The sequence below is a fragment of the Pogona vitticeps genome, chromosome 3 (assembly GCF_051106095.1).
Source record: "Pogona vitticeps strain Pit_001003342236 chromosome 3, PviZW2.1, whole genome shotgun sequence".
NCBI lineage: Eukaryota > Metazoa > Chordata > Lepidosauria > Squamata > Agamidae > Pogona > Pogona vitticeps.
This window is the reverse complement of record NC_135785.1, coordinates 55334599-55361806: the sequence shown is the minus strand read 5'-3', so window position 1 is coordinate 55361806 and position 27208 is coordinate 55334599. Positions and strand designations below refer to the sequence as shown.

Sequence of the window (27208 nt, the reverse complement as noted above, 5' to 3'; positions counted from 1 at the left end):
GTGGGTTTGTGAAAATATCAAGCAGTGTTCTGAAAAATTATGTTTTATCATCATTTGGTATTTTTACATGGAGAAGGCACAAGGCAGTACTAAGGCATGCCAGCACTTCACATTAAAATGTCACAGTTTCATATAACCACCTAGGAAGGTAAATATCATTATTTGTGTTCTCGTGACCATTTCCACAAAACAGTTAGTTCCCTTAAAGGAGTGGCTTTTGTGCTGGCACTTCTCAAGATAATGGGGGGTATATTTGTAGTATTGAATCTTACGTGATTAGTTCTAGTAAAATCCATTATGTAGTATATACAACCCATGGCTAGTTCTGTGTTTGCAGTTCCTTGTGATGTTTCTCTAATCTGTAGGTTTTGAACACTAAAATTTGCACCTTAAAAGATGGCTAGTAACTGGAAAGCTGTAAATAATGTCATTGGTAGATGTAGCTGTTTTTCTCTTTTTAACTTCATTTACCTTTTCCCATGAAACCATTTCAAAAGCAATTTCCTGTAAGAACACAATTTACTTACTGCCTCTGATTGATCAATAGGACCAATGGCAATAAAAGGGGGGGAGCCAAGATACTCGACAGCACATTACATGTGCCACCACATAATTTATTTACTCACCTGATCTGAAATATGTAAGATTGGCTACCTGTTTGCTTCTGGGCCCAACTCGGGATTCTGGTCCTCATCTTTGAAACACATTGGAATGAAGAAGAAAGGGCATCTCATTCCATATCAATCTGCCAGTCTTTTGAGGACTTTCAGTGAGACCTCCTTCGGGTATCTTCCTACCTTTATCAGACATAGTAGTCGGTCACTAAAGAGAGCGATTTAAAGTATCACCTCTATTTTGGAACATGTGTAGCCTGCCTGGCACCTACACTGCAATCCTTCCAGTGCCTGGTAAAAGCATTTTTGTTTGCCCCAACACTTTAATTTATTCTGAACTGGTTGTATAGATTTTAATAATGATGAATTGTCAATCCAAAAAACAATGAAAGGTGATGTAAATGTTTTAATAATATACAGTAAATCTTTAACAATTACTGCAATTATTCCAGTTCCCGCTTACTTGTGCTATATTTAATAGAGAGGCAAGTCTTGAAGAAGGTAAAGGGTGTAATTTCAGTATATTCGCGAAGGCTTTCATGGCCAGGATCTAATGGTTGTTGTGGGTTTTTCAGGCTCTTTGGCCGTGTTCTGAAGGTTGTTCTTCCTAATGTTTTGCCAGTCTCTGTGGCCAGCATCTTCAGAGGACAGCACTCTGTCCTCTAGTGACTCTGTGGTCCTCTGAAGATGCCGGCCACAGAGACTGGCGAAACGTTAGGAAGAACAACCTTCAGAACATGGCCAAAGAGCCCAAAAAACCCAGAACAACCACGAGATAATTTCACCTTAATGAAATCTGGAACCCTTGCCTTCCAATATTCCCCATTTTACCAAAGCCACTGATCTCCTACAGACAACAACAGAGGGGGCTTCATAAAAGATAAAAGGGCAGGCCTCCCCTGGCCCCATTTGCAATGTACTCAGCATTAAAAGGGAAAAAAATACCATCTAAATCGATCATACATTTATTGCTTTAACATAGTTAATACCACATATCAGGACTAGGGCATTGCATTTTGCCTTTGGCAAAAAGGATTATGAACAAATGAAGTTGACAGACTTCAGCTGAAATCACTGTCAATATATATTCTGAATTTCAATCTTTTATAGCTAAGTTAGGATTCAAATGTGACTTATTGGTTTGAAGTCATAGCTCTACAGAACCAAGATAAAAATATCCAAAAATACTATAAAAGACTGATCTCCAACTACTACTTCTTCAAAAGGAAAATGGCCTAGCAAACTATTTTATTTTTATTATTGTTATTAAATGGAATTGTTTTCATTGGGATCCCTGTTTAATATTAAAGGAATAAACAAACTCAAGTTTTGGACTTACACAGATGAACAATCTGCTTCCATTTGCAGATTTTGATGAACCACTATCTACCATTTCACCATAGTTTGCTGGGTTTAGCCAAACCAGAAAAACCAGCTGCTGCTTTAAATCTCCATCTATAATCTCAGTTTTTATGTCTGCTTATAACCATATTGCTAAATAATACTTCTTCGTGGCCTCTGTGAATGCACACAAATGGGTTCAGTCTGCACCTGCTCTGGACTCCTCGGAATGTTCTAGAGCTTTAAAAGTAACAAAAGTTGACCATTGCCCCTTATAGCGCATGCTCCGCCTGTCTTATGCCTCAGTTCCATTTTACTGCCTTGGCGTTAGGAACTTCTCGTGCTAGAGCTTAAATTATTGCTATTTAGGATTGACAGACTGGTTCTTGACTTCAGACTGTTTTCGGACTATGACTTGCTCTTGTTGCCTCTTGTTTTGACTTCAGATTGTAAAAGTTTCTTCTTTGATACATGAATTGGTTTTGGTATTCTGTTTTTGCTGTTGCCAATCTTGGTCTGTCATCGACTCCCGCTTTCGTGTGGTGATTTAGTTTTTCATCTTCAATAATTGGACTGTTTTTATTGGATCTTGACTCGGACTGTTTTTGACCATCACTTTCTGGACGTGAGTCTTTTCCTGACCCCCTTTTTTTCTTGGGAAAATAACTAGTGCTTCATGTCCCCATCAGGCCCCTTCAGCAGGTACGTTTCGTGCTCCTGTAAACGTCCATTCTCAGATGGGCATGACTGCTGTCTTTTTTGTTTAGGAAAAGGACATAAGCCCCAGTCCTGTAAAGAGTGCAAAAATTTACAAAACCTGTTCTGAAGGCTCGCCAACAAAGATTAAAATTATCTTTGGGACAAGACCCTTTCATCTTCTAAACCGGACACGATGGAGTCTACCATGACACCATCTTCTACATCTTGCCCTGATGAGCAGGCAGGGGAGAAGCATCTTTAGGGGATGCTTTTATGGTACAGTGGACAACCAATCTCCTCTACCTCTTCCCCCGATTCCGCTTATTCAAAGGACATTGGTAAAAATTCATCAAACAAAGGCCAACACCATCTTCATAGCACCGTGGCGGCCTCAACAGCCATGGTTTACAATGCTCAAGTATGTGGCAGCCAATTTCCTCAAACTACCACTACTGCCGCATCTGCTTACACAGAATGCAGGAAAAATTGCCACCCGGATTTGGACTCCCTACCTCTGACAGCGTGGAGAATTCTTCCATGATTAGGGAAGTCCTAGACAAAGCCAGGAAACCATCTACCAAGCTTCTGTATTCTTACAAATGGAAAAGTTTTGTACACTTTGCTCGTTTAAGGAACCTACAGCCTCTGCCAGTATTCCTGGATACTCTCCTCATGTACCTACGATATTTGTTTGATCAAGGTTTAGCTTTCTTAAAAGTCTATACCTCAGCAATTGTATCCTACCAGCCCCTTGGCTCAGAATCATCACGTTTGTTCTCGCACCCTACTATAAAGTTATTCTTAAAGGGTCTTCACAATCTTCGTCCGCCTACAAGACCTCCTTTACCACAGTGGTCATTACAGATAGTTTTGCATGCCCTTACCTATCCACCCTTTGAGCCCATGACTTCTTCTGATCTTCGCTTATTATCTTTCAAAACAATCACCTCAGCTAGAAGAGAAAGTGAATTAGCCGCACTTAGAGTTGATCCACCCTACTTATTCTTCAAAGACAAGGTGACTCTACCCTGACATCTCCTTCCTTCCTAAGGTTGTGTCCAGCTTCCATGTTAACCAACCTTAATCTTACCAACGTTATTTCCAAATCTTACGTCGCAAGTTGAGCGTATGCTCCATTGTTTAGATGTGCGTTGTGCCTTGTCCTTTTATACGTCAAGAACTAAGGACTTCCGTAACTCCCCCAAGTTGTTTGTTTGCTTCCATGGCTCACATAAAGGCTCTCCTGCGTCTTCTCAGATGATTTCAAGATGGATCGTGTCCACTATTGTCCTGGCATTTGAACTGGCTGGTAAAGCCCTACCGGACACATTGAAAGGACACTCAACAAGAAATATGGCTACATCTGCTGCCTTGTTACATGGTGTGGACATTGAGGACGTTTGCTGAGCGGCCACATGGTCCATTCCATTGACATTTGTGTCACATTATCGGTTGGACCTCAGAGCCAAAAGGGAAGAAAGTTTTGGGAGAGTAGTTCTTACTTCGTTGTTGGCGTGACGTCCCTCCATCCAGTAAGTGAGCTTCCTAGTCACCCATTTGTGTGCATTCAGAGGCCATGAAGAAGAAAGAGAGGTTACTTACCTGTAACCATGGTTCTTCAAGTGGACCTCTGTGAATTCACACATCCTGCCCAGCCTACCTACTGTCTGTCACTTTTTATTAGCTTTATGAAGTTCAGAGCTTGTTTAGTGGTGGATAAAAGGAAACTGAGGCATAGGGCGGGTGGAGCATGCACTATAAGGGGCAACGTTCAACTTTTGTTACTTTTAAAGCGCTAGAATATTCTGAGGAGTCCAGTGCAGGCACAGACTGAACCCATTTGTGTGAATTCAGAGGTCCACTTGAAGAACCATAGTTATAGGTAAGTAACCTCTCTTTTTATGCTATGTGTTGTTCTACATGTGATAGTGTGATTCTATCACATAATGGAATTTCTTAAACCATTTCTTTAAAGGTTATTTCCTTGAGATATTTTGCTTATTTTTTAAACTTTTTCACTAGTCATTTTATAAGAGACCTTTACACACAAGCCACAGTAGGGAAAAAGGCTATTTAAAATGTGAATAGATTATTTCAGAGCATTATTTTAACAAAATAAAAGCTTGTGGGGTGGAAAAGAGGTGAATTAAAATAAGCAAATTGTATTCCTTAATTTTTAAAAAGAATGGGTTTTTAAAAGTGCTACAAAATGGGAGCTGATTTCCTCACAACAATTTTTTTTTGCATTGTACGTACTGTATAAAATAACAAGAGGAGTATTTGGTCCATCTCATTTTCATATTGTATTTTGTATATTTGTGCTTTCATCATTAAACTCTTCAACTAGAATGGTGTAGATCAAGAGGAGGCAGACCATTTTAAATGTTAGAAAACTGTTCAGAGTACCTCTGAATAGTTCCTTCTTATTACTCAAGGGGATTTTTGCAGCCACTTTATTCTGGGTTTTTTTTAATAGAAAGGGAAGTATTTCAGTATTGGAGGGATCCCAGGCTTATAGGAGGGACGTGGTGGTGCTGCGGGCTAAACTGCAGAAGCCTGTACTGCAGGGTCAGAAGACCAGCAGTCGTAAGATCGAATCCACGCAACGGAGTGAGCACCTGTCGCTTGTCCCAGCTCCCGCCAACCTAGCGGTTCGAAAGCATGCAAATGCAAGTAGATAAATAGGGACCACCTTGGTGGGGAGGTAACAGCGTTCCGTGTCTAAGTCGCGCTGGCCATGTGACCACGGAAGATTGTCTTCGGACCAACGCTGGCTCTATGGCTTGGAAACGGGGATGAGCACCGCCCCCTAGAGTCGAACACGACTGGACAAAAATTGTCAAGGGGAAACTTTACCTTTACCTAGGCTTATATTAGTGGTAGTAGTACTGAAATGTTCCTATATCACCATGAGTGAGGAAGTTTTTTTAAAATTCTATCCACCTAACTCTCCACCATTCACTTTATTTTAGCACTGTTTTCACTCAATTTTGTTTACTGGAACAAATTAACTATCTTGGCAAATACAGAAACATTCATTAAAGTTTTAAGAAGAGAAGGGAGGGCAAGGATCCTTGAAAACTATGGTACAGGAGATCTGATTTCTTAATGTCAGCAAATAAATGAATACATAGCAAAACTATATAGGTTCCAAGAAAAAGCAAAGACCTTAGTCATCCTGCTGCTGTGAACATACTTACGCCTAGCCCTGCCTCTTCAATCTTCCGTGTCTTCTTGGTAAAGCATTGGGTTTGAAGAAAGAGGCTGTTACTCACTTGTAGGCTTTATATGTCAACAAAAATCCTGGAAAATCTGGATGGTTGCTCATAGATAGAGTCTACATGCAAGCAGACTGTGAACAGCATGATGACAGAGGGGATGGCACAAGACACTTCCCTTTTAGACATGTTCACAGAACTGGATTGACTAGCACTTGAACAAAGAACCAGTGTCAAGATTATAGTAGTAATGTCATCAGGTACATAAAAGAGGGACACAGCACGATGATTTGCATTTGTGGTTCTGAACCATTTTTGTCCTCAAAAGTTGGAGTGCCAGACTCCATCTTTTGAGGACAATTTCAACCTGCAGTGATTGTAAGTCAGGGTTTGAGATCTTACCTGATTTCTAGTCTGTGCCATAGTTTACTCCTAGAAGCTTCTTTTAGAGCAGTGGTTCCCAACCTTGGGCCCCCAGATGTTCTTAGACTACAACTCCCAGAAAGTCTGGCCAGTATAGCTAGTGGTGAAGCCTTCTGGGAGTTTTAGTCCAAGAACATCTGGGGATCCAAGGCTGGGTACCATTATTTTAGAGACTGCTTGAGCTTTTTATTGCAGTTCTTTTTATTGCAATTCTTTTGAAGCAATGTTGTTGGCAGACCTATGTTTTTAAATGAGTACATACCTAATGGAGGTTGATAGCTCTTTAAAACCCAAATTTCCCTTCTGAGGTTCCAGACATTCCCTAGAGCCTTCAATATGCCCTATCTCTTCTCAGATGTGCATCATCACTGACTGCACCTGGGATTGATTGCTGTTGGAATTCTGTTGAGCATTCACAGCCAGAAGAGTGAAAAGTGCACTTAAAGTCAGCTAGTGACACTGAGGGAGAGCAGGTTGAGAAGAAATAAAACTGTATACATTTTGAGCACATAGCACAATTCACTTCTGGAATGAATTGCTTCTGTAGGTGGTGATTGTCACCTGATTAGATGTCTTCCAAAAGGATATAGACAAATGCATGGTGGATAAGATTATCAGCAGTTTATACCTACAGTAGCTAAATGCATTGTGTAGTTGTAATATGCCTCTGAATGGCAGGTGATTTGGACTGTCAGACCGATTGAGACAGTTGCATCAGGCAGCAGATGCTGGGTGGTATATAGGGAGCAGTATGACTTTTTGTCCTCGTTTTGGAGGACTGAAATGTGTGTTCCAGGCAGCTGCCCACACACCCAAAGCCAGAGCCACAGCCATAGTATAGATCAGCTTCCAGTCTTGTTGGTTATGTGATAGAGGGATGTGATGAATAGTCTTGCTGACTTTGCAAATCTCTCTTGTTTCTGTAATAACCAATTTCCTTTTCTCATCATTAAATAGTGACGCTGATTAATTTTTTTTTGTTTGGAATGAATGCAGAAACTACTTTACCTATACAGTACATAAAATGTGGGTGGGTGTTTCTTTCTAATCCAAGCAAATTTACACTTTTTTTCTTTGAGACTTTTAGTTTCACACACTCATTTTCTTCACCACTCTACCTCAAAGCCAATTAGAGAGCATCACAGTTCTCTTTCTAAATCAACTTGTGCTATGAAAATGAGTTTTTGGATCATTTCTTAGTGTCACAGTAAAGTGACCTAGATTCAAAGTGAAAAGCCATTCAGAGTTCACCTTTCTTCCTGTATATTGCCTTGTCATTCTTTTGCCCTTGCTATACAGTCAGGCTTGCAAACACAGTTAATCCCAACATAAACTCTGCTTTATGAGCCTCCCTTGTGCAATTTGGGTAGCCCAGGATCTTTAGGCTGAAGTCTCTTGTGGCATTGGGCAGTGTCTGCATCTACCTATATAGTTCTGGTCTGCTTTGCCTGGGAAACAAGATGCCTGGTGGTTGTTTTGAAGGGAGGATTTATTGTTTATGAGATGGTTGTGCTGAATATCAAATGTACTGTATGTCAGCAGATATTTATTACTGAAAGCTATCTCAGCTGTTCTGCTTTAACAAAGAAAGGCACACTGAAAATGACTGAGGAATGCTGCTTACCTTGTACATAATTATGTGTGCAAATATGATCATTTCACTTTGATAGGAATTGCAGAACTAGTTACAGAAAGGCTCTTCTTGTTCTTTGCTACCGGATTTCTGAAACATGTGGTAAAACAAAGTGAGTTGGCATGACTGTTGCAAGCACTGGAAAATGCAAATACATTGACTGTAGGTCACAAAACAGTTGCAGAATTCAGAACACCTCAAGAAGTAATACATATTAGATGGGAAGGAGGTGCAGGTTCTTGTGACAGTGGTGGGGCAGGGGAAACAGAAAACAGTGTCATGTCCAAAATTCTTTTATAATTACTTTTGGAAGCGCTCCTCAAACTTTTTCCTGGAATGTTGTCCACAGTGACCACTGAATCAGCTACATAGGAACTTAGAGTGTTACATCCCTTGATGGACTCCATGTAGCTGAGTAACCACAGGTTGCCCAGCAGGATACACTGATCGCTCATATATTTAAAAGTAAAGTGAAAGATTGTAAAAATTAACCTGTTGCTCAAATCCTCCTTGAAAGCAGAGTGGTTTTGTGGACTTGACTAAGAATGTAATACAGTGTTGCCTCGCTTAACGGCGATAATCCGTTCCAGGAAAATCGCTGTTAAGGGAAAACGTCATAAATCAAAAATAAAAAGCCAATTGAAACGCATTGAAAACCATTCAATGCATTCCAGTGGGCTAAAAACTCACCATCCAGCGAAGATCTTCCATACGGCGGCCATTTTCGCTGCCTGTATAGTGAGGAATCCGTCCCTAAACACAGCAGGGAGCCATTTTAATTACCCGGTGGCCATTTTGAAACCGCTGATCAGCTGTTAAAAAAACATCATTTTGTGAAGAATCGGTTCCCGAAGCAGGGAACCGATCATCACAAAGCAAAAAAACCCTATTTAGACCATCGCAAAAATGTCATCATGAAGCGGATTCGTCGTAATGCGGAGTAATCGTAAAGCGGGGCACGACTGTACAACAGTGCAGTTTGCATATCATTTCCTGGACTTCCATTATGTGTAAGTGTGAATCTCCTTGATACATTATTGGCCTATGTTGCCCAATCCCAAACTTCCCACTTAGAAGAACATTAGCTAGTGTGGAAAGATCACGACTGGGAATCTTGAAGGGTCATTGGCCAGTTTTCCTTTCGTTTCACTGTTTCGTTTCATAAGGCAGCTTCATATGTTTCTACAATCCCACTTCCTGGCTATTACTTGATTACCCATACTACTGGTGAGCAGGGCCAAGGACAAAACGGAGATTTGAAAATACCATATTTCAGCTTAAAGTTTTTACTGATAGTAACACAGCCCTGGCAGAGGCATTACAGAGTTTCAGAATTGGGAAGGAGGGAGAGAGGGATGGCACTTCTATGCCACCTTTCTACTGATGGAGAGACTTAGGTCAGCTCATAAATCATTAAACCAAAACAAATTGTGGCAAGATACATGAAGCACTAAAAAGTTATTAAACATGGAAATATGAAGAGTATAATATACAAACAATTACAACTGTAAAAGCATTAAAAATTAAAATGATATAATAGTAGCAAGCATAGGGTATTTAGTATGTTAAATATTAAAGATCTGTCTGGATAAAAGTGGTTTCAATTGTCACCAAAAGCAAAGGAGAGATGGGACCCAGTTTAGCCACATGGGAGAGGACATTCTGTAATCTGGACCAGCCATCAAGAAGGCCCTTTCTCAGGTCCCTGTCAAATGTTCCTGTAAAGGTGACCAGAGTGGGAGGAGAGTTCCCCAGAAGAGCTTAAAACCTGAGGAGGTTTATATGTGAACATACAGTCAAATTAGATTGCCTGGACCCATGCCATATAAGGCTTTGTAGCTCATAACCAGCACTGTGGGCTTGGAAAGGGACCAGTAGCCAGTGAAGTTGCTGTAACAGGAGAGTTACATGCTCTCTATAACCAACCCCAGTCAACAGTCCAGCTGCAACATTTTGCATCAGTTGAAGTTTCTAAATTGTCTTCAAATGCAGTCCCACACAGAGTGCATTGCAATAATCCAAAGAGGATATAATTAAGACATGTGTCCCTGTAGCCAAATTGGCCGTTTCAAGGAATGGCTCAGCTAGTGCAGTAGCTTTAACTTGTAGAAGTATTTTTCACCACAGCTTGAGACCTGGATTACCAGGCTCAAAAGTGAGTCAAGGAGTATAGTACTCCCGTTCCTAGAGATGTCTGATTTGGCCATGATGACATATGCCTTTAGTTACATCCCAGCAAACACATTCTACATGAGGCTGCCTATGGAAAGTGTTGGGAAACTTTGTGGAGGGGGGGAGTCCAAAACACAGCAGCCAGATAGCTAACTAGAGGTGGACACAGGGATCACACAACCTCCCTGTTACAGCAGCTCCAGTGGCTGCCGATCTGTTTCCAGGCAGAATTAGAAGTGATGGTTCTAACCTATAAAGCCCTAAATAGCTTGGGCCCAAGCTGTCTTGCACAGAGGAGGCTCAAGAATTGCATCTCCCTTTATGAATCTGCTTGAGTGTTAAGATCATCAGGAAAGGCTTTCCTCTTGGTTCCGCCATCTTTACATGTGCACTTGGTGGGGACACAGGAGAGGACCTCTGTTGCTGCTCCCAGATTCTGAAACTCTGTTCCACAGGAGGCTAACCAGCCCCATCTTTGGTGTCCTTATGCAAGCAGGCAAAGACCTTTCTCTTCAGCCAAGCTCTCCCTGAGCTTGCCAAGTGGGGTTTTAAATGGATTGTTGTACCTTACTGCATTGAATGTGTTTTGGTGTTGCTAATGTTTTTGGTATAGTGTTCATTGGTCCTTTTAGTATTATGTAATTACTGCTGCTAACGTAAATACAGTATTTTAATTGTTCTAAACTGCCTTTGGCCTTTTTTGAGGAGAAAGGCAGTTAAAATATTTTAAATAAATAAATACTCTCAAACTGTGAACCTGGATTTTCAGTGGAAGTGTTACCCCCATCTAGCATAGGTTGAATCCCTATTCCCTGATTTATCTTTTGATTGACCAGGAGTGCCTTTGTCTTATCCAAATTAAGTTTCAATCTTTTTGCCCCCATCCCATCCACTAGCATAAGAAACTGGTTTAGAACAGGAATGGCTTCATTGTAAATAGAAAAAAATTGTGTTTCCTCAGAGTATGGGGTCACACCAAGCTCCAGAACTCTGGACAACCTCTTCTGGCAGTTTCATGTAACTATTAAAAGGGAAAACTGGAAAACTACTAAACAGTGCCCCAAATCCTATTCATTATGTTTGCAAGCATAACCCAAATGGTGTATCTTTTGGAGGTGAATTACATCAGGATAAGAAATCGCTGTAGACATTATCTGTTGTGTTTTAAGTCACAAGACTTGGTGTACAACAAATAATTTCTAAGGTGATTTCTTAATTTGAGGCAATTCACTTTCAAAAGCTATGCTATTTGCATTACACTAGTATAAAATCCCAATAGCTTTTGGCCAAGGAGAAACGAAACCTCAGAGGGCCAAATTAGATGCCAAGAAGCCTGGCGTGTATCATTTATACAGGGTAAGAAACAGAGAGAGTGAACAAGCAAACAGAAAAGGTGTGGTCATAAAGCAACACAGAAAGAGATTGTTGGGATCTGGGTATAGCTTGTTCTTTTTTCATCATCTAATGTTTCCTTACTTTCTGTTTCCTCTCTTTTGTGTTTTTGTTTGTTTTTGAAGGATGGCATGAACTGGGTCTGCAGAAATGTCAATGCAAAGAAGAAGTAAATTGAACTGCGTTGTATGGAATTGGAGAGGCTCCAAGAGCCAAACACACTAACTGGCTGCTAGTGTCTGACCAAATATTTTTCCATCTGTGTGCAGCTACAGCTGCTAGGAATGGGAACAGCAGCTAAGTCCACTGCTCATTTTGGAACCTTCTCTGCTCTCTAGTATCATTTCCCCCTTAAAAGCATTTCCCCACCCCACCCCTTTTTCATATAAATAGTATTAAACGTCTCCATACTCATCCAACTGCACAATGGGATTTGAAAACAGGAACAGAGTGCAGTCTGGAGTAAAGACTTTCAGTGGCTTCTACAAAGCTAGAATGATCATAGCAATGTGTATGGGAGTCTACCTTTCTTCTGATATTACTCAGGATGCTCACCTGGTTCTATTCAAAGGAACAGCAAATTCATGTTAGAATGTGTGCTTCAATTTTAAAATGATACATTCCTTTGTATAATGCTGCCAGAATGCTAATGCACCCTCATAAAGAGCATTTATTTTACAAATATGTCCAGGTGTGTAGGCCCTTCTCCCCACAAAGACACATGTTGTAAGTAGGCTCTTAAAATCTAAATGTAAGAAGCAGCAGGGTGCAAGGTATGCTATAATTTATTGGGGGGGGGAAGAGTGTCAGGCTACAGTGCAGTATTGCATCAATGGTTGGCACAAATAGTTTCAATAATTTTGGCTCAGTAGGGGCCAAGAGCTCCTTGGCATTCAGTCTTGTTCCACTGTATTAAATCACTCAGCAAGGACTGAGTTTAACAGCATTGTGGCAGTCAATTTAGTGCACAGAATCTTACTGCAAGCAGCTGGTAACAGTTTTCATAGTCTTGGTAGGGGGAGGCAGAATGTTTTGAAGCAGGCTTTAATTCAGTGCACATGAAGCCTACAAACCACTTAGCTTATGTGGTTACTTCAGGTAGTCAAAATAATGGTAGCCTAGGAGGTTAGCAGGGCCATTGTGATTACTCCATCCATACCCGTTGTTGCTGCAGCTATATGGTGTGGTAGAATTGGTTTTGCAAGTCTGCACTGTTTCCTACACTTCTAGTTTAGTTGTAAATTGCTGACTAAATGTATGGTAAGCTTGGATGTGTTTCAAAAGAGAGAGCCTTCATTTCAGGAAGCATTTGCTCGATGAAAGCAAGAGTTTGGGCAAGATACAGATTAGTCTCTGACAAGGAAAGCATTGTGGCATTTGTCCTAAATGCAAGAGGAGGATATCATAATGAGTCTGTAACTTAGTACTATGTGTTCTTACCATATCTTCCCAACACCAGGATGTGATGACGTAAGAGACTACTTGTCTGTCAGTCATGTGTTCAATTTGTCAAAATTCAAAGCAGTTTGGTAAAGGTAGCCCTCTGTGTAGTAATTTTAGCACACAACATGCAGATTATAGCCAGACTTTATGTCTGAAAATGTTGTGGCAACTCTAATGGGAGGGAGTCAACTTGTTTTACTAGAACTCAAACTATTTGTGTACATTGTGGGAAACCAGGGAGCATTAGTTGCTTTCAAACAGTTCCTTGAAACATTAACACTCACTGTTTTCATGGAACTTGTATATTCCATATTAATACAGACACAACAGATATAGTAATTTTTCATGCATCTAGACGTGAGTGTATTGTACTCTTTGGTGATTAACAACAGACCTAAATTCTGGATTAGATTGGATGTATTAAATCTGTCTTAGTGACTTCAGGCAGTTTATACCAGAAATAGAACCATGAACAAACACAAGAATTAAGAAGAGTACTATAAAGCACTGGTAGCAATCTCAATAAGTCATTTTAAGAACCCATGAGCATGAGAGCTAAAAATAGGTATTTTTGCAGACTACTGAAATTTCACTGGAAGCAGATACTTATATTGACATGATTCAGTTAGTAATCTATGTGTCTAAAAGAAACATGTCCTCTTTAGAAAGGTCCACTTTATAAAGGCCACTTTGAAACAGTTGCACTTTTTTCTTCTTTGCACTTGTAAATTTGGAAAAATAATGCAGCTATTTAGTCCAGATGTTCGAGAGGCCTGTCTGTTAATGAACGAATTATCTGAAACAGTGGTTCCTAACCTTGTGTCCCCAGATGTTCTTAGAATACACTGGTCTGAAAGATTATCCCCTCCCATCAACAGATATTGCTCTTTTCAGTTCAGCAAAATTCATACTTCATTTGTTTGACTAAACAAACACACCCACACATTACTTACCTTATAGTCTCTGAAGCAAACTGCCCACCCTCAACGTCAATATATGCGCATAGATATAGTTCCGTAAAACTCCAAACTGAATATAAATTGTTCAAATTTGATCTTACATTGTCACTGTATCTTTTCCTGGGGATATTTGTGTGTGTGAAGAAAAAGGGATTTCAGTGATACATTCACAGCTCATGAAGCTAGAAGGAGCCACCGTGGTCTATCAACTTCAATACACCCAAAATTCATACCTCCATCAGTCTCAGATCACTTAGAGCTAATCTGTGTTTTTCTAAGAACTATAAAATGGCACCAGCCCAGTGATCCCAGTGCCAGGATCTTGTCTCCAACAACAGTCTGTTCTGAGTGGATGCTCCACATGCAACATGGACGAAGTAGGACAGCTAAGAAACATTCTCCTCCTTCTATTCGTAACCAAGAGATAAGACTATCTTGGGTAGAAGGATTCATTTCTTCTGACTGTTTTAGTTAAAGAGCTGTTCTTAAACCAATCTTCTACTGTATCTGATCTTTTGTATTCTGGTTCTTTTGTCACCCTTAGGATATTCCTGGTCAGCATGGTATGTACTGTACAGAAAGGGTTTCTGTTACTGAAGTAGCATAAGGAGCATTGTGCTAAATCTTTGGTAACCTATTTTGCTAGTAAGATCCCTGTTTTGTAACCAAAAACAAGCTTATTTCCTATTTGAATGTCATTTTAAGATGTCTTGATACATTTAAAGGTGAGCCAATGTGGCTGAAGTGACTTGTGTAATAATTTATGTATTAGAATGAAAGGGGGCATGGTTCAGGTGAGGATTAATTACTTAATCTTTTAATTATATATGACTGGGGCTGTTCCTTAAGCAGACGTTTCTTATAGCCTCAGTTTTGTTCAGATGCTTTATAAAGCCATAGTTGTAAACTGTATCCAGTTAGTTCACCTTTTCTGCTTTTCCATTCTGTCTTACATTAGGGTACATCTAGTTTTTATGAGCTCTTACTTCTTTCCTTTCTGAAGTTAATGAAAAGGGGGTGGGCTGATATTTTGTAATGTTAAGCCTCATTGTGTATGTTTAGATGTTTGACAGACTTGAATAAAATTTGGTAGAAATGACAATTATTTTATGTTTCTGTATCATTTCAAAAGAAGATCTGAAGATCAGTTTCTGAAGCTGATTGGTCCAGGCTGGTGTGGTATTTTATTTCCTCCAGTTCCTCTCAATGCACATTTAACATTGTTTCTTGCTTTCATATGGTTTACAGCCTTGTATCCTTCCATGGGTGGCACTCCTATTAAATTTCTAGTCTCTGGATACTATTTGCACACAGATGCCTTGGTGATAAAATTAGCAGTATGTTGTCACCTCTGGCATCCTGTAGAGACCAGGTATGTTACCATTAAGTGCATGTATTCAGACACAAATCCTGATAAATCAGTTATACTCCATTTTGATGTCAAAATGCTTAGTCTGTGATACAGGGAAGCCTCTTGGCTCTTAAGACAACCATCAGGAGAAATAAATGTCCCAGCACTCAGTGAAAGTTTTTTTTAAAAAAATCTACTTGGATTATGATTAATATCATAGAAATGTTAACTATTGCTAGGTCTGCTCTCTGTGTGAAATATGTTTAATTGTAACCACTTGTAGGAAAGTTCTGCATATTGCTGGAGACATCAATAATTTTTTCCTTTATCAAGCAGCTTCAAAGCATTAAATTACAGGAAAAGTACAGGAAGTGAAGTGATCAACAGTATTATTGGAATTCACCCCCTTGACACACACATCTGGCATGATGTCAAATCAGGGAAAAGATTAGATGGTCTTACCTAATGGGTGGTGCTTTATGCCAGTCTTCAGTGTTTTAAGCCAAACTAGTACATTCTTTCACTTCTAATTTTCCTAATGGATTGAATATGAAATGTTTCCCTTTGGCAAACAAACGCCCTGGGAGTAGCTGAACTTGTCATAGTGTTATTTATCGTTTGCTTCCAGGTTTCTGCATTTTCCTCTCCTGTTGCTTTTCACCGCAGAATGGTGTATAATTTACGATGGATTTTCTGTGTGACCTTGTTTGTATGTCAGGTAGGGAGAATTACACCCAGAAGCTTTTAAATTTACATGATAAATTGGGTGCACTTAAAATGACAAGCATTTGGTTTGGCCATTTTATGTTCAAACTTTGGACTAAGGAAGAATCACCAAAGGCATATTTTATTACAGCAGTTGCTGATGCCTCTTTATTGTTTGGTCTAAAAGACTCCTGTACCCTTCACTAAGCCCTTCAGCACAACATAAGACTGCATTATGGTCATGTTTTTTTTTACCCCTGCAAACCTGTCTTCATGTTACTGTTCTCTCGACAAGATCCAGCACTTGCCACCTAGGTGCCCAGCCCCATAGTTCCCAGTTCAGAATGCAATCCATTTTCAAAACCAGGTAATTAATATGTAGTTGCTGTTTTTTTTATTATCTCTGATTTGATAGGTCAACTTTTCTTGTGTCTTGGAGACATAGCACTGAGAAAAGCTTCACGTGATTAGTGTTTTACATCCCATCTAGATCTTAAAAGAACAGGTGCTCTCCCATTACCTGATGTGCTCTCAGAGCACATGCTTGAACTCACATGTTCTAAGAAATACCTATAAGGCATCTTTGAACCTTGATAGTAGTGCACCATAAAACAGATACACCTGACAGAGAACTGTTCCACAGAGGAATTTTGTTAGACATTCAAAATTTAAAGATACACAATTATTGCATTAGGAGATAATAAAGATCACAGTAGAGCTGGAAATAAGATGCGTTTGCTTCAGGAATAACAACCAAAAAGAAGCAAACTTACAAGGTGGAGACCGAGGCTGCTAAAAGGGTGGAGTGGGATGTTGCAAAGGGAGGAGCAAAAAATATTTTTCCACAGCCACAAATATACAGTACATACACACAAAAAAGTGGGGGGGGATGGATGGGGGAGCCACTAGAATGCAAAAAAGTTACTCCAAAAATATGTTCCTGGGTGACAGAAATTACCCCTCCTAAACTGTCTTGAAGCTGAGGAGGACTGTAATTCCAGTTGGAGCAATTAAAACATTTATGAAAAGGAAAGCCATGGGCAGAGGTACCAAGCCATAGAACCAGGAATTGAGGAGAGAAAACAGGATTCTCTGTCTGTTCTTGATTCTGGTGGCTGATAATGTGACTCAGTAAGGCTGATCTCTGCTATACTTCAAGACTGATTTAAGTTGTTTCAGAAGATCTTGGCAGTGCTTCATCAGAAGGCTTCCAGAAACATGAGAAAAGGTAGCTTCAGGCAAAGATGGAAAAAACATATAAACCCACCAGAAGGAAGAATATGGCAATTCAGTGACTTTTTGTAAAATTCTTTGGTTTGCTAAACTCACTGCCCTCTTGTCCAGCTACCCCAGCTGGGTTCATTTCTTACCAATATTTTACATCTTGGACTAGTTTATAACCTTGCACAGCTGCCTGCTCCTTTTCCAAGGTTATGTTTTTTGAAGGAACAGCGAAACAGGAGAGGACACCAGAATGGCTAAATAGTCCGTTTGGCTTTTTCCAGGGGGAGGAGGTATTTCGAGTCTCTTGTATTTGAGAAAGGTCTGAGCAGACAGGGCTGATTGCTGTCCTGACCTCTGGGGCATCTTAGTGGCATAACAAAAGCAGGGGAATTCAGAGATATTCTCTTTATACCTACAACTGTGAGATAAGACTCTTTTTCTTGAGGTATTCATGACTCATTGAGCATGCAACTGCATTAGAAAATACTTTGCAGTTTGCTCCAGAATTGGCATGGGTGAATTTAAAGTATTTTTCAATTAACACCTAATGTAAAGGTCAATGCAAAACAGCCAGTTCTTTTTTCTTTCCAATCTGGACATTTTCACCTGCTGCTGGGAGCTTCTGCTTTCTTTTAACCATAATGGTTCTAACAGGGTTTTGCCAGTATGATTGTTTCATCATACAAAATGACTGAACGACATGACTTGAGGTGGTTTTCTGGTGACACAGTAAATTGGGGCATAATGTTTTGGAACAGCAGGAACACCCATCTCCACAATCTCTCTCCCTAGTTGCCCTGACATATTTTTTTGTTTATTTTTTAAAAACAAACAAGTCTAGTGCTAGATCAGCTTATCACTGCATTGCTACATTTTTTAGCACTAGATTACTTCCACAAAGACAAAAAAAAAAATTAATTTAAAAAGTCAAAATAACTCTGATGAATTCCAGCAGACTATAGTATTTCCATGGTGTGTTTATATGTGTATAGAGAACTTTCTTTGTTTTCCCCTACCACCGGAACCCTTTAAACAGTTCCAGTGGCTTGATTGCAAACCATAAAAGAGAGCAAGGAATCAGCGGGAGGTGGCATCAAAAGAAGGAAGGATTTGGGCATGGATTGAACCACATCAGATTGAGAAGCCAGTGTGAACACTGGCACTGAAAGAACCTGGGGTCTTTGTATTGTCACTTAAACTGAATACAGTTGCAAAAGAAACTCTGAATCTAGCCAAATCACTCTAGTGTTCTCTGCATTTTGGGAGCAGACTATATTGAATGGGACTGTTGAGAGTTATATTTCCTATTATTTTGTTTGTCTTTGAGGCATATTTGATCACATGAATAGATGTTTTTTTCCCATTTTCTGGTCAATTTTTCCTGTTTTGTGAATGTGGCTTCTAAAACAGCCTCTATTTCAAACAAGTTACAGGTTATTCATTTGGTAACTATCATTACATCTACTTACTGCCATTGTGGGCAACCTTTCTTTCCATGGTCTTGATGATGATGCACAACTTAGTTCTAATGCCCAAAGAAAATGGTTACCAAGGATAGAGAGACACTTCACTAGGGGACCTGGCCAAGCCCATGAACACATGGGAAGGTCTTGTGGCAACCATAATGTTTGCCTTCTGCCTTTCTGTAGCTCCTTTCCAATTTCATATACTGAACAACAGGAATAGAAAGGAAGAAGAACAGCAGCAATTGGAGTGTGGTTTTGCCTCCTCTTTCCTGCCCTCTGATACTTCTGCCTTCAGACAGGTGCAAGCCACAGAGAATTTAAGTTATGCTCAGCAGAATGAGCATCTACACAGCTGGGCAAACATGGCCAAAGCTGTCTAGGACCACAGCAGCTGTCTTATTTTTACTCCAACTGTAAATTTCTGGAAGTCACACCCACCAGCTGTGAAGCAAGAGACAGCTGAGTGATAAGTTAAAGTGCTGTGAGATTCAGGGGATTAAGCTGAAAGCTGATGGAGCGGGGAAAAGATTTGATTCTTTCATGAAGTGGGGAGCAGAAGACAGAGTTAGTCTTGGTTTGAAATGTTTTGGAATAAAATTTTCATGGGCAGAAGAATACTAGTTTAAACCCTTTTAAACTAAATATTGTACCCAAATTTCCAGCTGTCCACCCAGAGATCATATCGATCCTTTTGAAAAACCCTCAAAATTGACAAGAAAAAATGCCCCTGCCATAATGGCTGTACAGCTGCTGCTATACGTTTTCCATGGGCCTCTCCAACTTGTTGTAACAAGCAGCATTTTAGGTTTGTCCTGCAGTATATGCACGTGGCCCACAAAACAGTGTTGGGGAGACAAAGGGGCAAGTGAAAAAATGGAGCAAGAGTAGTAAATCTCTTGCTCCTTTTAAACAGGGACAGAGATCACCTTCGCTTAACAGTTGGCAGAAGGGCATCTGCAGGAATAATTGTAATGATGCCTAAGTTTTTTAATTCTGATAATTAGGGGTTGTTGACCTGGCCACAGTTTTTACCTGTGTATATTTAAAGAAATACCATGTTTAGGACTGGTGGCGTTGGAAGAGCATCTTCCTTTCCCTGCTTCCCAGACACCTATGGCTGGCAACTTCCAAGTATTCTGAAGCTGAAATCTGCATTTTTATTCTTCTTGCTTTCACTCAGACTATACAAACAGACAAACCAAGTGTGGTTTCTCACTCACAGGAACCATTCATTCAGTCATTGGCATGATTTTATAGCTAGCACAACCTTCTGCCTCTGTGATAGATTCTTCAGTTTCCAATATCACTTTATCAATTAGCCCATGTGAAAATGAAGGCAGAGAGAAAGCTCAAACGAAGCCCCAGGAATACTTGCAGGACAAGTTTCATAATACCAATATAAATTCTCCAGCCAGAACGGTCCACCCCAAATGACACAAGAGAAGGGAAAGACTGGCCTATCACTGCTCTAAGGGAAAATGCCTTCCATCTCCAAATACAGCAGTCAGCCTTAGCCATAGAAGGGGAACCTGCTGGCTGAGTCTCTCCTAACATTCTGGTGTTTAGCTCTCCACTCCACCCTGTACTTCACCTCAAATTCCTGCCTTCAAGTGCCATCGCTGAGGTATTCGCTTAAAACTCAAACTGTATCACTTCAGAGCACACACAAACACTCAAAACTATTTCTTCTACTCTTACTCTTGGGAGACTGTTCTAAAAATTAATTCCTGTGCCTTCCTGACAATAAACCACAAGATCGTATTCACATAACTATTTCTGAGACCAAAAAGTCACACAAGAGGAGCACAGGAAGCTGTTTTCTATCAAGGCAAAGAATTTTATCAACTAGCACAGTATTATCTGCTCCAGGAGTGGGAAACTAGACCCCAAGAACTGTAATGACTTGACAGCACAGAGCACTCACATAGTTGATGCATATCCCTTGATTAGCGTAGGGCAGCTCCAGGAACACTCAGGCTGACTACCTATAGTCATTTCAAACCATGTTTTTGTTTAAAAACTGCTTTTGTCACTCCAGTGTGTAACTTGATCTGAGAGAGGAACACAAGTACTGTACAGCATTCCTGTTGGCTCTCCTAGACCAACCAATGGCTTTTGATCTATTGATCAGGGTTTTCTTATAGATATGTTTTCTAGGCAGAGATTCCAGCATCGGGAGGCACAATTTCAAGATTTCATTCCTACCTTAGAGAGCCAGTTTTGGAGGTACCATGGAACTAGTGTTCAATCTTGTGACATTTCTGCTATGCTGTCCTCTAATATCCTATCTTACTGTCTGTGCTATATGTCATCTACATGAAATCACACACACACGCATACACATAGAGAGATCATCCAAAAGTATGGACTCCGAAGAGGTGTCATATGACGATACCCAGCTCTGTTTAGTATTTCTGTCTCAAACAGATGTGGCAGCGGAAGTGATAGCTCAGTTTCTGGGAATAGTAGTGGACTAGATGAGGGCCAATATGCTTATGCTTACAGCCATAACAGACATGTGCTTTTAAAAAGCCATCGCAGAGGAGAATTCTAAGGTTGAGGGAGTTATCTATTTATTCTCCAGTTAGATACTTTACACGGTAGCTCTCCCACTCATACAAGTAGAACCACAACAAGAATACGATGGGAAGATCAAACTTGCATATCACTGTTTCTCTCATTTCTGGAAGAGAATAACATGATCATGTTTATTGTCACTCTTCACATAATGTCATAGGCGGCCCAGGTACTATTCAAGATTGGCATTTTCAGATTTTGAATCATAAGTGGCACAAATCATGACATTGCAATGACACCAGGCCACCTTCAAGGGTATGCATGAATCTATTGTCTCTACCACACACAAAACACCACTTATCTGGCACAGCCAGCAAAATGGCTCATTTGCGATGCTAATTGCCCTTGATGCCTACAGGAAGGGGAATGGTGGGGGCTAATGTTTTTTATCATTCATTTTATTGGTATCTGTTCCAAGTTGCAATTTCATTTGTTGAACATGGTCTGGCATGATGCTAAGAACTTCCTGTTATAAAAATAATCAAGCTGAGTACTGGAAACAGGCACATAATGAAGGTCAAAGTCCCAGGTGTTCTCCAAAGTGTATTCTTCAGACACGGCAAGTGTGTGGTCATCTGTTGTGCTCATGCTCTGGTGTCTCCAAGCTCTAATCTCAATAACTAGGGACAACCAAGTCTCATTCTGTTCCACAGACTAGATGGACTACCTCCCAAGTAACTAGAGAAGAGGATAAGTAGGAACAGTGTATATGTTTATTTGTACAATTCAAAAACCCCAAGGTTTTTGTATTTGTATACTTACCATGGTTCTTTTATATTTGTATACTTACCATTGTTAGTGTTAAATATCGTCTTTTAATTATGTAAGCCACCTTTTCAAGGAGAAAGGGGGCTAAAATATCTTAAATAAATAATAAATAAATATGGGTATGTATCTGTTGTTTTAAGGATTTTGTGGTGATTTGTAATAATGAATTAAAATAGTTCTGAACAATGCACTTTAAGAAGGATGACAATGAACTGGAACAAGTTCAGAGGAGGACAGCAAAAGTGATTAGGAGACTAAAAATCAAGACTTAGGAGGAAAGACTGAAATATCTGGGTATGTTTAATCTTGTGGAAAGAGTACTGAGGGGAGATATGACAGCACTTTTCAAATACCTGAAAGGCTGTCATACAGAGAGGGGCAGGATCTGTTCTTGATCACCTCAGAGTGCAAGACACATAATAATGGCCTCAAATTACAGGAAGCCATATTTCAGTTGAATACCAGGAAAAACTTTGTAACTGTTAGAGCAGTACGACAATGGAACAGATTATCTCAGGAGACAGTGAGCACTATAAAGCTGGAGGCATTCAAGAGAAAATTGGACAAGCATCTGTCAGATCTGCTTTGATTTGGATTCCTGCATTCAGCAAGGGGTTGGACTTGATGGCTTTATGGGACCCTTCAACTCAACTATTCTATGATTCTACGATAATTCTTTTGGATAGCGCTAACTCTTTTATACAATTGTCCTTTGCAGTTTTGAAGAAAGTGTGAGGTAACTTTCTACTTAAAAACCAAGTTACGATTGGCAGCAGAAGAACTGATTCTTTAGTATTCCTTCCCTTCTGCTAAAGTAACAAACCAGAATCAAAACAATGCCAAGAACCAAGTAAACAAAAAACACTCTGATCACCACAATCACCCATCTCCTGAAAAGGACAAAAGCAGATCCCACAGCTATAAATACTCAACTATCCAAACAAACTGCACCAGAGCACAGACAGAGTTCTGATTCCTGTCCTCTGAAGATGCCAGCCAGACTGGCAAAACGTTAGGATGAACAACCTTCAGAACATGGCCAAAGAGCATGAAAAACCCACAACAACCATCAAACTTTTCCTTCACTCTTAGAAACAGCAAGTAAAACTTCCCTTTGCTAAGCACTGATTTTAATGATTAATCTACCAGGACCTCACAGAAGCAGAAGCCATCAAGAAGAAGTGGCAGGAATACACACAGAAATTATACCAGAAAGATTTGGATGTCCCAGACAACCCAGATAGTGCGGTTGCTGAGCTTGAGCCAGACATCCTGGAGAGTGAAGTCAAGTGGGCCTTAGAAAGCATGGCTAACAACAAGGCCGGTGGAGGTGATGGCATTCCAGCTGAACTATTTAAAATCTTAAAAGATGATGCTGTTAAGGTGCTACACTCAATATGCCAGCAAGTTTGGAAACCTCAGCAGTGGCCAGAGGACTGGAAAGGATCAGTCTACATCCCAATCACAAAGCAGGGCAGTGCCAGAGAATACTCCAACTACAGTACAATTGCACTCATTTCACACGCTAGCAAGGTTATGCTCAAAATCTTCCAAGGTAGGCTTCAGCAGTATGTGGATCGAGGACTCCCAGAAGTACAAGCTGTATTTGGAAGGGGTAGAGGAACGCCAGACCAAATTGCTAACATGCGCTGGATTATGGAGAAAGTCAGAGAATTCCAGAAAAACATCTACTTCTGCTTCCTTGACTACGCAAAAGCCTTTGACTGTGTGGACCACAACAAACTATAGCAAGTTCTTAAAGAAATGGGAGTGCCTGACCACCTTATCTATCTCCTGAGAAATCTATATGTGGGACAGGGAGCAACAGTTAGAACTGGATATGAAACAACTGATTGGTTCATAATTGGGAAAGGAGTATGACAAGGCTGTATATTGTCTCCCTGCTTATTTAACTTATATGCAGAACACATCATGTGGATGTATTCTGCATATAAGCTGGATGAATCCCAAGCCAGAATTAAAATTGCCGGAAGAAATATCAACAACCTCAGATATGCATGGAAGAAAGTGAGGAGGAATTAAAGAACCTTGTAATCAGGGTGAAAGAGGAGAGTGCAAAAAATGGTCTGAAGCTCAATAACAAAGTAAGATCATGGTCATTAGTCCCATCACCTTCTGGGAAATAGAAGGGGAATATATGGAGGCAGTGACAGATTTTACTTTCTTGGTCTCCATGATCACTGTAGATGGGGACAGCAGCCACGAAATTAAAAGACACCTGTTTCTTGGGAGGAAAGTGATGACAAACCTAGACAGCATCTTAAAAAGGAGAGACATCACCTTGCCGACAAACGTCCGCATAGTCAAAACTATGGTTTTTCCAGTAGCGATGTATGGAAGTGAGAGCTGGACTGTAAAGAAGGCTGACTGCTGAAGAACTGATGCTTTTGAACTGTGGTGCTGGAGGAGACTCTTGAGAGGCCCCTGGACTGCAAAGAGAATAAACCTATCCATTTTAAAGGAAACCGACCCCGAGTGCTCACGGGAAGGACAGATCCTGAAATTGAAGCTCCAGTACTTTGGCCATCTCATGAGAAGACTCCCTGGAAAAGACCCTGATGTTGGAAAAGAGTGAAGGCAAGAGGAGAAGGGGGCAACAGAGGATGAGATGGTTGGACAGTGTCACCGAAGCTACCAACATGAATTTGACCAAACCCGGGGACGCAGCAAAAGACAGAAGTGCCTGGCTGCAGCTTTTTAGTCCAATAGCAGAGTATTTACAGCAGTGTCATCCTTTTTCAGGCATACATATACTGTTTGCAGTTAATTTAGAAACACAACCTTGGTGCTTTTTCATCAGATGACAGTAGAGTACAGAATAATAATGTGTCATCAAGTCAATTCTGACTTATGGCCACCCTTTCCAGGGATTTCCAGGTAGAAAATACTCAGAAGTAGTTTACCATTCCCTACATCTGGGTCTGTGCAGCTTGCCCAAGGCCACACAGGCTGGCTCTACTCACAGGGGGCATAGTGGGGAATCTGACTTCCAACCTCTGGCTCCACAGCCAGAATCCTAAACCAGTACAGAAAGTCAGGACTAAATGGGAGACCATTCAGGGTTTGGGTGTGGCAATGATGATAAAGAGGTCATCAGATATCATGACTTGAAGGCAGGCAAAAGCTGCTGAATCAAGAGCAATCAACAGCACCACAGCTGCTGCAGGTGGAAGACAGGGAGGGGGCTGCAGTTGGTGGTGGCGCTTTTGTTTCTGTATATGCCAACAAATTCTCCTGTGTTCATCTTCTATACCATTCCCTCTGGCTCCCAAACAGTTGCTCCTAATGAGCAGAAGGTGTGACAGCTGTAAACAGCTATACATATGCATGGAGATCTATATTATCCCCACAACCATATATAAATGGGGAACACAGCTGCTGCAATTCTTCTGCCGCCAGCATGGCTCAGGCGTGTGCTCCCCCCCTCTCTTTGGAGGGCTACTTGACCTAGTTTACAGAGACAAGTTGTTTGTGCAATGATGAGTTTATTCAGTTGGTGCTTTTGATTTGGGCTGAATCATTCTGATTGAACAAGGGCACCTCCTCAAGCTCTGTGACTTTGCTGACATTGCAGAAATGTGCTGTGATATAGGAATGTGCATTGGATAGAGGTGAAAGTGAAGGTGGGTGGGAAAAGTTGCAAAGAAGTGCACTGCCACTGCTTCATTACTCAAAAGGGACCGGATCTTCGTCCAACCTGAACATCAGACTTGATTACCTTGATTCTCCCCCTTACCCCTAGATACACGTGGCCTACCTGTGGCTGCTAAAGCTAATTTTCTCATGCCAAGTCAGTCGGTCTGACTTGCTTGGTATTTTTCACACTGAAAGACAGTGGTTCTACAGGGTTTCTGACAGGCATAGTTCCAAGCACTAGGTAAAGGTAAAGGTTCCCCTTGACAATTTTTGTCCAGTCGTGTTCGACTCTAGGGGGCGGTGCTCATCCCCGTTTCCAAGCCATAGAGCCAGCGTTTGTCCGAAGACAATCTTCCGTGGTCACATGGCCAGTGCGACTTAGACACGGAACGCTGTTACCTTCCCAACAAAGTGGTCCCTATTTATCTACTTGCATTTGCATGCTTTCGAACCGCTAGGTTGGCGGGAGCTGGGACAAGCGATGGGAGCTCACTCCGTCGCGTGGATTCGATCTTACGACTGCTTGGTCTTCTGACCCTGCAGCACAGGCTTCTGCGGTTTAGCCCGCAGCGCCACCATGTCCCAAGCACTACCTGAGAGTAAAACTGCGATTTTCTGTATGCAAAGGATGAACTTTTCTACTGCAACACCTCAGAATTTTCAAGACAGATATTCTTCCTATTCTATGTCTGGATCTTCAGCCTTAGCATTCAAAAGACTCTGACTGTGACCTATTAAGAACACAGTGATCCTCTCCAGATGACAACTTCTGAAGCAAAATAAATGACTAATATTTCTACTGACTATGTTGGAAACTTCAGTGCCCTTCAACTTCAGCTTTGATTTTTCAGTGCATTTCTTTCTGTTCTTCTTTCTGTTGAACAGCAATGGGAAAAAGTATACAGGCCAAATAAAAGAAAATTAATGTCTTCAGCATAATATATGTGTAATTTCCAAGAGTCTAGCTTTTCTTAGTGCAGGATCTGAGATATCTTCATGCACATACAATTAATGCAAAGACTAGTATATATGAGAGTCATATATTCTATATGCATACTGTCCATATCTTGACTTGCACATATTCTGCATTATTCCACTAAACTGCGTAGGGTTGTCTTATTGTTCCACCCCAATTGTAGTTTCTGCAAGAAGCTTTGTAATAAGAATGCAGTGTCAAGTCAGTTCCAACTTATGGTTGGCCCTCTTTCTAAGTATAGAATGCTCAAAAGTGGTTTACTAGTCCTTCCTTCTGATGGCAGATGGGGACTGTGCAAATAACCCAACACTGCACATCAACCACACGTACTTCAGGTCATGTCTGCTGGCCTGTCTCCTGGCAGGCATAGTGGGAGAGTCAGACTCCCAGCCCCTGGCTGCACAGCTGGGTACTCTTTGTTCTAATAGGGATGGGTGAAGAGGGACCTCTAACAGGGGCAATGTTATCTGCTGTCAAATCACATCCAGCTTATAGCAACCCTAATAAGAAGTGGCTCAGAGTGATTTTCTGTGGTTGAGCCAAGATTTGAATCCAGGTCTTTGGAATTCTAATTCACTCTGTCCACTATA

At 40.7% G+C, this 27208-nt stretch overlaps 1 protein-coding gene across 1 annotated transcript in view; it reads left to right on the top strand.

Annotated features, from left to right (window-relative positions):
• Positions 1-14996, top strand: part of ARL3 (ARF like GTPase 3) — a 57929-nt gene extending 42933 nt beyond the window's left edge. The window contains exon 6 of the mRNA XM_020790823.3: positions 11618-14996. Coding sequence (XP_020646482.1) covers positions 11618-11665 — 48 coding nt within the window. The 3' untranslated portion in view covers positions 11666-14996. The remainder of the gene's footprint in view (positions 1-11617) is intronic.
• Positions 14997-27208: the final 12212 nt, after the last annotated feature.